The following is a 15,666-nucleotide window of genomic DNA, read 5'->3' on the forward strand; positions in this document are numbered from 1 at the left end:
CCTCCTGGCCAACCCTATTGAGGAGCTGCTAGCTTCTGGAGATTTAGATAAGTCACTTTCAGCCCTGTATGGGGTACTTCTGTGTGTTGACTCTCCCAAGTTCGAACACCTATGGGAGTATTGGAAGGGTGATATCCCATCTTTGGATAAGGAAGACTGGGAGGACTACTTAGAGCAGGGTCCCAAACCTGTTATTTTATCCAAAGATAAGCTGACACAGGTTACATTTCTCCACAGAGCATATTATACCCCATCGAGGATCCATAAAATGTACCTGGAGCAGGATGCCATTTGTCTCAAATGGAAAATCTATCCAGGGTCTTCTTTTCACATGTTCTGAGACTGCCTACGACTTGCAACCTACTGGTCTGAGGTTTTCAAGGTGATCAATCTCTGGTTGCAACTGACAATATAACCCTCTCAGCCCTAGCCCTATTGGGCATTCATGAGGATGCCCGGCGTTCTCATCAGACTAAATTGTTGATCTCATATCTCCTCTAGTATGCTAAAGAAGAAATGTGATGAAGTGGACATCTTCTGCTCATCCTGGGAGGCCATTGTGGACGTAGCTCTACCTATGTATAAATTAATATATATTAATCGGGGTTGCCCCTGGAAATGCAATAAGGTGTGGTTGCCCTGGACCTCAGGTTTCTCTCTACTCTGCAGTTTTCGTTTGGGGTGTTCAGATGTAGTATCGTTCCAGTAAGAAATCTGTATCACATGGACAGTTTGAATTAAAAAAAAAACTGGACTCCCTAAGAAATTCTTTGGTTTTTTAATGCACTGATCCTTTTTTAAAGTCAAGATGGCATTAAATAGATTTAAAGTACTTTTGTTTTTTTCTATTAAAACACTACACCCCCACACAGACCACAGATGCAGCGTGGGCCCACTCTCTATGCCCAGCAGTGTTTACATTCATTTTTCCACTAGTCACCTCTGCTGCAGTATGCATGTTCTGAATGGTAGAGCAATTTCAGCAGTCGAGACTGGGTCCATGCTTCATCAGCGATCTATGTGGTGGCATATTTAAAGGGGGTTGGATGATCCCATATAAATATTATAATATAAAACAGGGTGGATTTGATTTAAATCAAACTGATTTAAATCAAACTGATTTAAATCACGATTTAAATCACTAGTCAGTAAGGCTTGATTTAAATCATAGTTTTCTACATAAAGACTAATTCTTGCTGGTATAACTTTAATATGCAAGTAGATGAAGATTTTTAGAATAACAACTTTTCATATTAGTTTTTTTATCCCCAGTTTAATAGGTTAATCATTCATATTTGGACAACTTTTCTGTTGTACTTAGGAAGGAGAAAAATAATCATTACCTTAATAATAACAATTTAAATAGATTTATTCAACTGAAACAATAACATTACAGCATATGTTATCTGCTTAAACAAACATCCATGTTTGTTAACTAATTTAGCTAAACAAAATATATATATTTTAAGAAACTTAGACCGTCAGCCCCTTCCTCCTCACACTTAGTTTCACTTTCTTCTTGTGCAGATCTATTCCACTCCAAACAATCAGAAAAATATTGTTTCTATTCTATTCCCTGAACTTCTTGAAACTTAGCACTGAAGGGGTTGATTCTGTATTCATAGGTTTGTAGACGTTAGGATTAAGGTCTTTTTCTTAACTCTGTTCATGTTATAACATTTTTGCTGTGAAGAAGAGGCATGTGATCTCCGCTGAGTCCAATTCAGTTTTGAGAACTGCAAAAGTAAACCAAGCATCTGTGATAATATCTTGTAGGCAGAGAAACTGCCCAATAATCTTACCAAAACCTCTGGAAGAGCATGACATTGTGAATGGATTAATGGAATTTATTTACCAAAAAAATTAAAAATATACAGCCTTATTCTACATAATTAAAAAACTAATCTTTATTTCATGATGGAATAACCTTTGGATGGTAATATATTTTCCTCAAAAAGCATTTTATTTAAAAAATAATCCGATTTTTTAAAAAAAAAATCTGATTTTTTTTTTTTTTAAAATCATTGATTTTTATCCACCCTGATATAAAATATTATCCTTTAAAGTGCCATTAAACACATTGAAAACATTTCAAGTTGATCTTCCTTTTTCTTCATAAAGAATCAAAATAAATAGGTTATACAGCAAAGACTTGTCCATATACATTTTTGCAGAGTGCAAATACCATGGTCACATGACACTGCTATATCACTCCCCAACACACGGTATGTGATATATGGAAAAAATGGTGGTGGTATGATATCTGGATGAGTTGCAATGAAAAATACAGTCATGAAGATATTCATAACCAGGGCCGGACTGACAACTCATGGGGCCCCCGGGCAATAGGGGATCATGGGGCCCCTGTGTCCTTGCCCAAACTCAAAAAAGCCTATGAAAAAGGTACCAGGGGCATCTCATGGGGCCCCCTACTGACCTCGGGCAGTGCCCGAGTTTCCAAATGGTCAGTCCGCCCCTGTTCATAACACTCTAGGAAGTGTAAAGGGTCTTCCCATGCCCACACAGCGCTGATTGGTGCTGTTGTGGTCACATGCTGCCAATGAACAAGCCCTCAAGCAGATACGCCCTTGCTAGATGATGCTTGATCACCTTGCAGGGAAGACTGTGGAAATGTCAATCTTGGTGCTGAAGCCATCTCTGAAGTGATACAAGAGTCACATGAGGCAGTTTGAAAAGAAAAAGAAATGTGATCATATATTTCTGGCTTTATTTGAGACACATGCACAGTGAGGGTGGCAACGCTGCAGCCGGAGACTCAGCTGCTTTTAGTTTGGCAGTTAGAAAGTGAAGAAAAATGGTAGACTCAACCAGGTATTTATCAATGCAGAGGGGATGCACAAACAAAAGCTTGTGCTATAAGACACAATACCTAGTGTTACTCATAAATACACTTAAAGGAGAACTATAGCCAAAACTTTTTTTAGCTGTACTTCAGCTATGGATCAAAGGAGTGCAGTTCATTCTCTCTGCAGCTCAGTGATCAGTGGTCTTTGATTGCTCAGTTCTCGGTCTTAGAGCCGGCGGGGGACCAATGCTTCATCCACCTAGGTGAGTTTTTTTTTCGTTTTTTTACTGAAACCCAAACTTCTCTTTTAAAAAGTTTTTGATTTTAATGACACATAAATATACTTGATTTATAATTTATTATCCACATAATAGCAAATTAAAAAAAAGTTTTGCCTGCAGTACCATTCTACATTTCCTGCACTTTACCGTCTAACCCTTACAGTTGAGGGTACGCACATATGTGGCCTCAGTGAAGTGGGTCTTCTTCCACAGGGGTGCATGAGTACCTACCTATGTTGCATAGTATGCTCCCAGAACAAAGCCGAGCTGTCACTGACAGATCCAGGTCTTGTACTAACAATCCAGAGCCAGCTGGACAGGCTTTTGAGAACATGATTGCTGTGATAGCCAAGATAGATTAGGCTAACTTAACAGCCCACCCTTGTACTTTTTCTCTTGAATGGAAAAAATATATACATCTAGGGCAACTTATAAAAACAGGAGCATCCAGAATTTGGAGCAGCTATGCATGGCAACCAGTCAACTTCTATCTTTCATTTTTAAATCCTAAAGTGGAACTAAACCCTTCTATCCTTTACAGCCATGATCTGAGATGCCATGGAGATACACATTATTATTACACAGGATTTATATAGCACCAACAGTTTGCACGGTGCTTTACAAAATATGTCATCATTTATGACACCAGCCATCTGATGACTTAACAATTCAGTTGAGAGCCCAAGCACCTGTGACAGTTATCATTCATGGTATGCCCTGAATGTAACTGTTTTTAGAAACTGTTAAATTGATGGTTTAGCTCTGCTTTAAAGCAGAACTACACCCTCTTATCCTTTAGGGCTCAGTCACACCATGGTGCAGAGACGTGGGTTTTTCTGCACGGGCTCTGCAAGGGCACAATGAAACTAATTGTTCTTTCTGTGCTCTGTTCATACCACAGCACTAGTATCATGTGCAGATGTTTTATGCACAGGAACCTGCAACATGTATAAAACTCACTGAAGCGCGCATGAAGACCGATGTAAACCGATGTCTCTGCACGTGAAATCTGTGCATCAGTTTCCATGAGTTTTTCTGCACGTATGGCAGGGATGTCACACTGACGGCCCTCCAGCTGTTGCAGAACTACAAGTCCCATCATGCCTCTGCCTGTGGAAGTCATCCTTGTAACTGTCAACCTTGCAAGGCCTCATGGGACTTGTAGTTCTGCAACAGCAGGAGGGCCGGCAGTTTGATACCTGTGACGTATGGTGTGAAGGAGGCCTTACAGCCAAGGAAGCGTCCATCTTAGACTCTGTTTAAACATCAGTTGCCATGGTGCTGCACATTATCAGTTACAATGCCAGCCATTTTTATGGCTTGACAGTTTGCTTAAGAGCAGAAGCAGCTGTGACAGTTATTAAAAAAATGTAACAGTTTGGGGAAGTCATTATGACCCATTTACCTATTAGGCCCCATAATGGTACCCCAAATGTGGCTCAATTTTGCTGCATTTGTCATGTGACAGAACGTGTGTGCAAAATTACGCAGACCAAAATTTCTGCATGCAAATCGCACTTTTTAAATTGCTAGTGGGAAACAGTGTTCTTTCTAAGCGCTATGTGAACAGGGCCTTAAAGTGGAACTTTATTTATTTTGCCTGTGTGAGGTGCGAGCACACAAATACACTGACAGTCTGCAGGAGACCTTTGCAGACTGCTTTACAGACTCCTACAACAAAAGATAACAAATGCACATTTTCAGGGATGCACCGAAACCGGTATCGGTGCTAATACTGAGTATTTTCACGAGTACTCATGAAAATGCTCCTGATACCAGAAACTGATACTTTGCAGTGCGAATACAAATTGCACTGCAAAGATTAGCATGCGATTTGAACAGGAATGCAATTCTTGTCCAAATCCCACACAGCTTCCCCATTGCTCCTGTATGAACCCAGGCTAGTCATAGCCTGTGTTCACACAGGAGCACTGTGGGAAATCTCCCTGCAGGGATCCCATGCTGAGCGAAGAATGTGTGGGGATGTATACTATGGATGCTCCATATTCTCAGTAGTAGGAGGAGAGAAAGTGGCAAGGATTTCAAATCCCCGCCCCTTTCTCTCCTCTCCTTGCAGGGATGAAAGTTCGGACTAAAGGGCTTTTGATTGGTCAGCACTGTTACATGAATGGTGCTGACCATTCAAAAGCCCTCTAGCCCAAACTGTCATCCGCAAAGAGTAGAGAGAAAGCTGTGGGGATTTCAAATCCTTGCCGCTTTCTCTCCTACCACTGAGAATAAGGAGCATCTGCTTCCATAGTATACATCCCCACTCTGCCCTGCAGGAAACCTCCCTGCACCACTCCTGTGTGAACTCAGGCTGACACTCTGGGTTCACACAGGAGCAGTGGGGAAACAGCATGCAATTTGGACAGGAATCACATTCCTGTTCAAATCGCATGTTATCCTTTGCGGTGCAATTTGCGTCTATACGTTTTGTAAAAATTTGGGAATCAGTATCAGCGAGTACTTGCCGATAAAAAAAAGGGTATCGTCCATCCCTACACATTTTTTTAACTGAAAAAAATGTGCATTTATTATTTTTTGTTGAAAGGTGAACTTAGCCATTATAAAGTTTTGGTTTTTTTTAGTCTCAGGCCTCATTTACACCTGCTATACTGTTTGAAGAGTAATCCACGTTCTGACTGCTCTTCAGAGAGCAATAGGTATTGTGCAGGTGTTGTGTCACCTCTTCACTGCCTATTTTAACCACCTAAATACCAAACAACCGCCCAGTTGTGGGACAGTTCTGGTTCATACCAGGACTGCACAGGAATGTTCGGGTTTGAACACATGCAGTACGATTCCCATGCAGTAAGTTTTGACAGCCCATTCATTTGAATGGGCTGCAAAATGCACTGGGTCACGCAAAAAGTAGTGCTTGTACTACTTTTAAAAACACGCAGTACCATGCAATTTGATGCCCACAAACACACTGCGTTTGTGATGTGTATAGGGTGATGTTAACAATACATTGACCCCCCACATGCAGATTCCAAAGGCAGTGTGATCACCTGTGGTGTGGGAAATGCACACAGAATGCACCTTTCTGGCACCGTGTTCTGGTGTGAACCTGTTCTAAGTCAATGTGAAGATATGTCCAGCTTTACTAATACATGCCAACGTTGCAAATCGGTGTTCAGGTGTCTCAGTGATACGCAGGCTTCCCATGCTGTAAAATCTGTTATTCTTCTTTAGTAACAAGCTCCATATACTTCTACTACCAACACTGACAGATTCACACAGCATACAAGCACCTCTCCCATAGTGTAATGCACCATCCTAAATGGCTTTCATACTGCAGCAAGTCAGCCCCGGCGCACTCGTGATGACGTCACGCTGTTACCTTGCTCCTCTCCCTCCAGGTATCTGACCCTCAGTTCGTCCTCGCTTTTCGCCTCCGAGCTGTACTGACGCCCCCCAGTGCCGGACAGGCGTATCACCAACTGCCCCTGCCCCCCGAGCTCCTGGCCTCGAGGGACCCGCCACGAGGCGGCGCGTGCAGCCCATGCTACCCCACCGCTGTAGCTCAGGACCCTCAAGCCAGCCAGAGCCGCCATGCTGGGTGACGTCACTGAAACTCAGCCACTGCAAGCTTGTCCGGGAACACCGCTCTTGCTGCTGTGTTCATAGAATAGCGTTGTTTATAAAGTTAGTTTGAAAAGAAAAAAAAAAGAATACGTGGAGGTTTAGGTGATGTGTCGGCAGGTGGGCTGCTGGTGGAATCCTCGTGGGGTGATTTATAAGTGTGGCTTGGTCTGAGCTCAGTAACAGGGGAAAGTAATATTTATACTAGTCTGAGAATGAATGGAGGAAATGGTGACTCAGAGGTTGTTCATGACTGGAAACAACGGTCACTACAAATGTGTGACTGAAAACATGATACTAGGACAAGCAAACCTATTTTATTATGTTCTAAGAGAACCTGTGTAGTCCAACCTAAGCCTTTTATTTTCTAAACGCACCAGAAAGCGGTCACTGTACGCCACCAATCATACGCAGCCAAGGTTTTCTCTGCTCCACAGCTTTATGCATACCAAGGGTCTCAGGGTTGCCACCTCGTCCCTTTAAAGACGAACACATATGAATTATACAGGTTCTGTGACTAATTTGAAGTGGTAGTAAAGTCTGTTTTTTCACTTGTACCTATAGTAGGTTTGCCACCTCATCCCTTTAAACCTGAACACATAATAACCACTTCCTGTCCGGCCCATGTACATAAACGGCCAGACGAAAGCAGTGCAGGAGGGGGTGGTCGTTTGTAAACATCTTCCCACTACCCTGCCTGAGTTTGCGGCACCGCGAAGCGGTGTGGACACAGCAGAACATCAATCGCTGTATGGGACCTCTGTGTAAGGTCCCAATCGTGATCACTGATTGGCCAATCAGTGATCACATGAATAGTAGTAAGCAAGATGTTACTTGCTGACATCATTGCTTACTACTTGTGAAATCTGTGAATGATCACAGAGGTCACATGGTACAAGCATATTTACAACAGCCTTGTGCCATGTGACAAGCTGTGACCAATCACAGCTCTCACAGTATTTCTCAATGGCTGCAAGAATGCAGCCAGAGAGGAGAAATGATTGCTTTTACAGCCTTTATTGGTGTAAAAGCAATCAGTATAAAAGAAATCTTCCTCACACCCCACAAGTAGTACAGTGTCACTATGGTGACACTGTACTGCTAGGGTGACAGTATGTTAAAAAAAAACATAAATAATAATAAAAATAGAATAAAAATGTAAAATTTGTAAAAATTATAATTTTTGGTTATAAACTAATTGGATTTTTTTTTTTACTAAAAAGATAGATGAATACATTTTGGTCAAGTTTTATGAAGAAAGATTATTTATTTGCAAACTTTTATAAGAAAAACACTTTTTTTTCAATATGTGTGGACTTTTTCATTTATATAGCAAAAAAATAAAAATCCCAGTGGTGAATAAATACCACCAAAATAAAGTTTTATCTGTCTCAAAAAAATGCTAAAAAATTCATATGGGTACAGTGTTGTATGACCGTGTTGTAAACGGGCTGCAGGGGACACAACTCGGGACCGAGGGACAGGTGAGTGTGTGTTTTTTAAAAGGCAGTAGCTTCAGTTTTTGTAGCTGCTGACTTTTATTTTTTGACAGCGTGAGTGGAACTCCGCCATTCAAGTAGGGTTGCCACCTCATCCCTTTAAATCCAAACACATATTAATTACACAGGTTCTGGAGCTGATTAAGGTGGTAATTAAACTCACTTTGTGCTTATCTGTATTAAATTAGCCTCAGAACCTGTGTAATTAATATGTATTCCGGTTTAAAGGGATGAGATGGCAACCTTAACCTACAAGTAAGCGTATAATAAGTCTTACCTGTAGGTACTGTAAATATCTAAACATGCACCATCTAAGAGATATTTGCTTGTAAAAGAGCACCGGCGTATGCGCTTTGAAGGAACGGCATGCCCATGCCGTTCCTTCAGAGCTGTGTGCCGTAAAAAGTGACTCCTGTACACGTGCAGGAGTGATGTCATCGCAGCTCAGCCAGTCAAGTAGGGTTGCCACCTCATCCCTTTAAACCCAAACACATATTAATTACACAGGTACTGTGGCTGATTAAGGTGGTAATTAAGCTCACTTAGTGCCTTATCTGCATTAAATCAGCCTCAGAACCTGTGTAAATAATATGTATTAAGGTTTAAAGGAATGAGGTGGCAACTCTACCTTCAAGCCCGGAGCCCTCGATTCCAGAAGACAGACCGGATGAAGATGGAAGACCTGTTAGCGGTGACAGTGTGCAGCTGGAGGGCTTTGTTTTAAGGTAAGTTTCACATAATGTGCTTGTATTCAATGCATTCCAGCACATCATGCCATTGTCTTGCAGGTTTTTTTTTCTTTTTAAGGTCGTGGTTTACTACTGCTTTATTGCAGATAAGTCACTAAGTGAGTTTAGTTACCACCTTAATCAGCCACAGAACCTGTGTAATTAATATGTGTTCGGCTTTAATGTGGTTGTAAAGGCTCAAGGTTTTTTACCTTCATGCATTCTATGCATGAAGGTAAAAAACCTATGTGCAGCAGCTTCCCCAGCCCCCTCAATACTAACCTGAGCCTCATCATGATCCAACTATGTGAATGACAGCCTCAGCTGTCCTGGGTCTCTGCCACCTCATTGGCCTCATTGGCTTTGTCAATCACATCCAGTCAGCCAATGAGGAGAGCGGGGTGGGGCCAAGCCGTGGCTCCGTGTGTGAATGGACACACGGAGCAGCGGGTGCCCTCATAGCAAGCTGCTTGCTGTGGGGTCACCTGACAGCAGGGAGGGGACCCGAGAAGAGGAGGATGCAGGCTGCTCTGTGCAAAACCACTGCACACAGCAGGTAAGTATAACGTTTGTTATTTTCCAAAAAAAAATGGTCCTTCAGAATTGCTTTAAAGGGATGAGGTGGCAACCCTAAGGTGTCTGGGAATGCCTCGGGGCTTAGGCCTTGTTTACATGGGCACATTTAACTGCTCGAGCTCCAGTCCAATTCTGACATTTCTTTCCTACATGTAGAAATCAGCTTTTTTTGCTAGAAACTTACTTAGCACCAGTGGCGTCCAGAGGCAGGTGCGGGGGGTGCACGCCACACCGGGTGACACCTACCGCACAGGGTGACACCGGACCCACTCTACGAATGGTAAGTTGTAAAGCAAGCCGACGATCCCCGCAGGATGGATCCGATCCATCTTGCGGGGATCGTCGACTTGCTTTACAACTTACCTTTTCATGGAGGGGGTCCGGTGTCACCCCGTATAGGTTGCATGCCAACGATCCCCGCAGGATGGATAGGATCTGCGGATTGGGGAGCATAATGGATCAGACTCTTGCACCTCTTGTCTAACACCCCTGGTAGTGATGACAGGGAGTGTGGGGACAGAGTGGCATGAGGGCCGTTGTAACTGGTAGCGCCAGCTGGGGTTTGCAGGAAGCAGATAACCATAGATCACCAGGCAGGAACCGCAACACTGACAATTGCTTGGCAGACAGGAGTGTAGTATCCTGGAACATCAGGCAAAGACAGGATACGAGCCAGGATCTGTACACAGCAAGGTACAGGAACACAGGACAGAAGAAGAGTCAGAATACAAGCCAAAGTCAAAGTAGGCAGGCAGAAATACAGAGTCGGGCAAGCCGAGTTGTGCACAGGTAAGCAGGTGTAGCAGGTCAAGGCTCAGGTAAAGCAGAAACTAGCTGAAGACCACTCAGCAATCCATCTATGTTAAAGTGCAGCTTAAATAGACCATTTGCCACCAGCGCTCATATGTGTGTGCATGCGCAGTTGTTTTCTGCGCACGCTAATACGTTTGCGAGTGTGACCATGCCCATTTTGTATTGAGCTTTTGCACAGAACTATGAGCGTGCACATAAGTTTGAGCATATGTCAGCCTTCTCCTTCCAACATGTACTGATATTTACTAACAATTATATATACATATATTTTTTTTAACAGCAGAGGCCCTAGAGAATTATATGGTGGATGTTTTCATTTTTTATGTTGCGCTGTATTTGCACAGTGGTTTTTTTAAAACACAACTTTTTTGGAAAAAATACACTTTATTGAATTTTAGAGCACACGAACAAAATATAATACCCAATTGTTTGGTAAAATATAAAAGATGATGTTACACAGAGAAAATAGATACCAAACATGTCATGCTTTAAAATTGAATTGGTGACAAACTACAGTGCATTAAATTATCCATAGGCAGCGCTTTAAAGGCCTTTACAGGTTACCCAGTTTAGATTTACACAGGAAATCTGGTGCTAGAATTATTGGTGTCGCTCTGATGTTGATGGTGATACTTCACGTGTTGTGTGATCATCACTTACGTATGCAAGCTGGACCAATATATGTGTTCCCTTTTGCGCACAATCAAGGGATGGGGGACACTTTTGTTTTTCGTTGTTTTACACTATACCCTTCCATTTTTATATCACTTTTGTTGCTATTACAAGGGATAAATAACATCATGAATAACATCCCTTGTGATAGCATGGGCCATGACACATCCTCTTAATGGAGAGACCTAAGATCTCTCCTCTGGCCTCTAATGCAGCAGATCACACCAACATTGCTTTGATCTGCTGCTACACAAACTGGCAATGGCTTGTAAACAAAGGAACCGAAACAGGAAGTGATGAAATCCTTGTTGCTTCTTGTTTCTGATGTCATACAGTGAGAGGAACAATGTCAGTTCCTTTCATTGTGTTCAGGGAAGCTGATGCTGCCGATCTACCCTTGCAGGGCTCCCCAGTCACATGGGAGAGCCTGGTAAAGACGACAGCAGGAGGTGGATGTAGAAAGATTCAGAATCACCAGCTCTAAAAAATTATATCTCGGGTACTGCTGCACCCTTCCAATCCAGTGATGCACCGGAATGTCACTTTTTATCAAGTTGTTAATCATATGCTTGCACGGGGATGCACAGGTGTTCCATTCATTCCTGTGCGGGCAGTCCCATTGCTGTAAGTTGGGACACAATTTGATGGTTGTGCAAGTGCATGACCCGAATGCTCCCTATCCACATTTGGGGCTGCATAGCTCTCAAATTGGGAGTAATGGCTCTGTCCATGCAGCTGCTGCATCCCAAATGACACAAATGGGCTGCCTACACAGGAATCCAGGGAACACCCGTGTGTGTGCAAACATGGCTCTTGCACAGACATACAATTAAAGAGGAACTTCAGCCCCCCCCCCATTTTTTTCCCCTGCTTACCTTTTACAGCATGAATTAAGTGGAGAGCCGACAACTCGTTTTCCCGATAAAATAACTTTATTAATAAAAAGGGTACAGTGTGCAAGTTACAGCAACTTTATTAATAAAGTACTTAAAGTTGCTGGCTCTTCAAACATTGTTGGCTCTTCACCTTATACTTTTATGCTGTTTAACCCCTTTGCGGCTAAGGGTAAAACAAATCTAAATACCTAAGCACAATTTTACAACTTTAGTAAAAACGCACATATCATCACAAATACTTTGTGCATCCAGGTGGATTATATCTTGTTTTTTACAGGACAAATTGGGCTTTCATTTGATGGTAAAAGGTAATGGATATCTCCTGATTTTTTTATTATAAAAGGAAAACTGACACAAAATAGTAAAAAAAATATATATATTTTTTTTAATTTAGCTGTGTATTTCTTGCTACTACCATAACCTACCACCAAAGAATAACTCAAAATAAATTCTCCTGCTCCTGATGATCGCAGAGATACCACATATGTGTATGTTAGTTGTTGTCTGTACCCATAGTACAGCCCAGAAACAATAGTGCGCATTTTGCTTTTTTTTAATCCTACCTAAAATACACTGACACCAACTGATACTAATTTAAACATGTAAAAAAAAACCTGACTAAAAAAAAAAAATTACTGACTCTTGACTTTATGCAGCGCTTTACATATACTGTGGATATAAAAAGTTTACAGACCCCTGTTAAAATGTCAGGTTTCTGTGATGTAAAAAATTGAGACAACGATAAATAATTTCAGAACTTTTTCCACCTTTAATGTTGCCTATAAACTGTACAACTCAATTGAACAACAAACTGAAATCTTTTAGGGGGGGTAAAGATAAAAACTAAAATAATGTGGTTGCACACGTGTGCACATCCTCTTAAAACTGGGGATGTAACTGTGTTCAGAATTAAGCAATCGCATTCAAAATCATGTTAAATAGGAGTCAGTACACACCTGCCATCATTTAACGTGCCTCTGATTAACCCCAAATAAAGTTCGGCTGTTTTAGTAGGCCTTTCCTGACATTTTCTTAGTTGCATCCTACAGCAAAAGCCAAGGACCGCAGAGAGCTTCCAAAGTATCAAAGGGATCTCATTGTTATTATTATTATACAGGATTTATATAGTGCCAACAGTTTGCTCAGCGCTTTACAATATAACAGGAGACAATACAGTTCAATACAAGAAGGATAGGAGGGAGCTTACAATCTAGGAGGATTGTTAAAAGGTATCAGTCAGGAGAAAGGTACAAAAGAATTTCCAAGGCATTAGATATACCATGAAACACAGTGAAGACAGTCATCATCAAGTGGAGAAAATATGGCGCAACAGTGACATTACCAAGAACTAGACGTCCCTTTAAAATTGATGAAAAGAAAATTGCTCTGGGAGGTGCCAAGAGGCCTACAGCAACATTAAAAGAGCTGCAAGAATATCTGTCAAGTACTGGCTGTGTGGTACATGTGACAACAATCTCTCGTATTCTTCATATGTCTGGGCTATGGGGTAGAGTGGCAAAACGGAAGCCTTTTCTTACGAAGAAAAACATCCAAGCCTGGCTAAATTTTGCAAAAAAAATCTGAAGTCTCCCAAAAGCATGTGGGAAACAGTGTTATGTTCTGATGAAACCAAGATTTAACTTTTTGGCCATAATTCTAAAATATATGTTTGGCACAAAAACAACACTGCATATCACCAAAAGAACACCATACCCACAGTGAAGCATGGTGGTGGCAGCATCATGCTTTGGGGCTGTTTTTCTTCAGCTGCAACTGGGGCATTTGTCAAGGTAGACAGAATTATGAACAGTTTCAGATACCAGTCAATATTGGCACAAATCCTTCAGCACGACCCAAAGTGAACCTCCATATCAGCAAAGGAATGGCTTTACCAGAAGAAGATTACATTTTTTGAATGGCCCAGCCAGAGCCCAGACCTGAATCTGATCGAAAATCTGTGGGGTGATCTGAAGAGAGCTGTGCACAGGAGATGCCCTCACAGTCTGACAGATTTGGAGTGTTTTTGCAAGGAAGAGTGGACAAATATGGCCAAGTTAAGATGTGCCATGCTGATAGACTCATACCCAAAAAGACTGAGTGCTGGCATCAAATAAAATGGTGCTTCAACAAAGTATTAGTTTAAGGGTGTGCACACTTATGCAACCATATTGTTTTAGTTTTTAATTTTTACTTCCCTCCACCTAAAAGATTTCAGTTTGTTGTTCAACTGAGTTGTACAGTTTATAGGTTACATTAAAAGGTGGAAAAAGTTTTGAAATGATTTATCTTTGTCTCATTTTAACAGGGGTGTGTAGACTTTTTATATCCACTGTATATATTGTATATCAGTCCCTAACCCTCAAGGGGCGTACAATCTAAGGTCCCTAACTCACATTCATGCATACACATACTAGAGCCAATTTAGACAGGAGCCAGTTAACCTACCAGCATGTCTTTGGAGTGTGGGAGGAAACAGGAGTACCCAGAGGAAACCCACGCAGTCAAAGGGAGAACATGCAAACTCCAGGCAGGTGGTACCGTGGTTGGGATTCAAACCAATGACCCTAGTACTGCCAGGAGGAAGTACTAATCATTTAGCCACTGTATATCTCTCTCCTCCATTCAGAGAAAAAACATGAGGGGGGGGGGTCACAGTGACTGATCAATGAGAAAGCCAATCAGAGGCTATCACAGTAATCAAGTGACCTGGAATCAGGATTCAGGGCCCCGATCATTACCACGGTACCCTGGGCTCTCAGCGAGCTCCCATCACAAAGACAGGTATGCAAATATATGGCCCCATGGAAAAAAGCCCAGTCCAGTGGAGCTACATATTTGCGTACGGCCGATGTGAAGGGGTTAACGTGCCAGTAAGACACTGTGAGCTATGGAGCACTGTTGTTCCACCTCCAGGGGAAATCAACCATAGTGTACATATTTTGTTTTTGTGGACTCTTCTCTTCCTTACCTTTTACTGTCTTCTGCTCAATAAGGATACTCATCTAGCCAGCAGATACAGTGTTGAACTACTGGGATCCTCCTCTGCAGCAGCTGCACGGGTCCACCACCGGCATGTTACCTGTGAAAGCAGATCTTCTGAGTGCAGGCACCGCTAGGCCTCCACCTCCTTGCTGAATGGGTCTGCACATCATGCATCTCAGGAGGCACCGGGGGGCACCACTCCATTCACCTTGGCGAATTCTGGCAGTTGGGAGGCAGGCTGAGCCTTTTAAGCCAAAAAATCTTAGTCAAGTAAACAAACAAAAAAAAGTAACCTGATATTGGTGCTTTGGAGGAGGGGATGGATGGAGAGGAGGAAAGTGCCGCAGGAGGGTGAAGGTCCACTTTCCGTACGCACCAGCACATCATTTTCTTGATATTTTGGAGTAAATCTCAGCAGCTGTTTTTTGAGGGAAATGCAAACAAGTCCATTTGTAGCTGGTCCCATTGCCAAAAATTCTAAATGAAGCTTTCTAGGTGCTTTGCATGCATATTCAACAGCACAATATACAGTACTTATTATTGTCAACTTTTTTTTTGAGAGTGTCCCAAAAAATAATTGAAACCTCCATAATCTGAGTAAGATTCTGGACTAATCCTGAATGCATTCTCTGGTGCGGATGAATAAAAGAATAGCACTTTAACTAAGCAGTTTTATAGAGGTGGCTTTTGTCCATCATCTAAATTTGCCTGGAATTACTTCACACATTTCTGCCATAAAAGGAATAGGATTGGATTGCTTCCTTAAAGGATAAGTTCACTTTTTAGACAAAAATAATAAATGCAATTTTTTTTTGCAGGTAAGAA

At 41.9% G+C, this 15,666-nt stretch overlaps 1 protein-coding gene across 1 annotated transcript in view; it reads right to left on the reverse strand.

Moving 5' to 3' along the window:
* Positions 1–6,691, reverse strand: part of AUH (AU RNA binding methylglutaconyl-CoA hydratase) — a 311,152-nt gene extending 304,461 nt beyond the window's left edge. The window contains exon 1 of the mRNA XM_089677150.1: positions 6,434–6,691. Coding sequence (XP_089533276.1) covers positions 6,434–6,647 — 214 coding nt within the window. The 5' untranslated portion in view covers positions 6,648–6,691. The remainder of the gene's footprint in view (positions 1–6,433) is intronic.
* Between the last annotated feature and the right edge of the window lie 8,975 nt (positions 6,692–15,666).

Source organism: Staurois parvus, unplaced genomic scaffold (genome assembly GCF_062004578.1).
Source record: "Staurois parvus isolate SC_StPar_1 unplaced genomic scaffold, SC_StPar_1.0 ptg000178l, whole genome shotgun sequence".
In the NCBI taxonomy this organism is placed as follows: Eukaryota; Metazoa; Chordata; class Amphibia; order Anura; family Ranidae; genus Staurois; species Staurois parvus.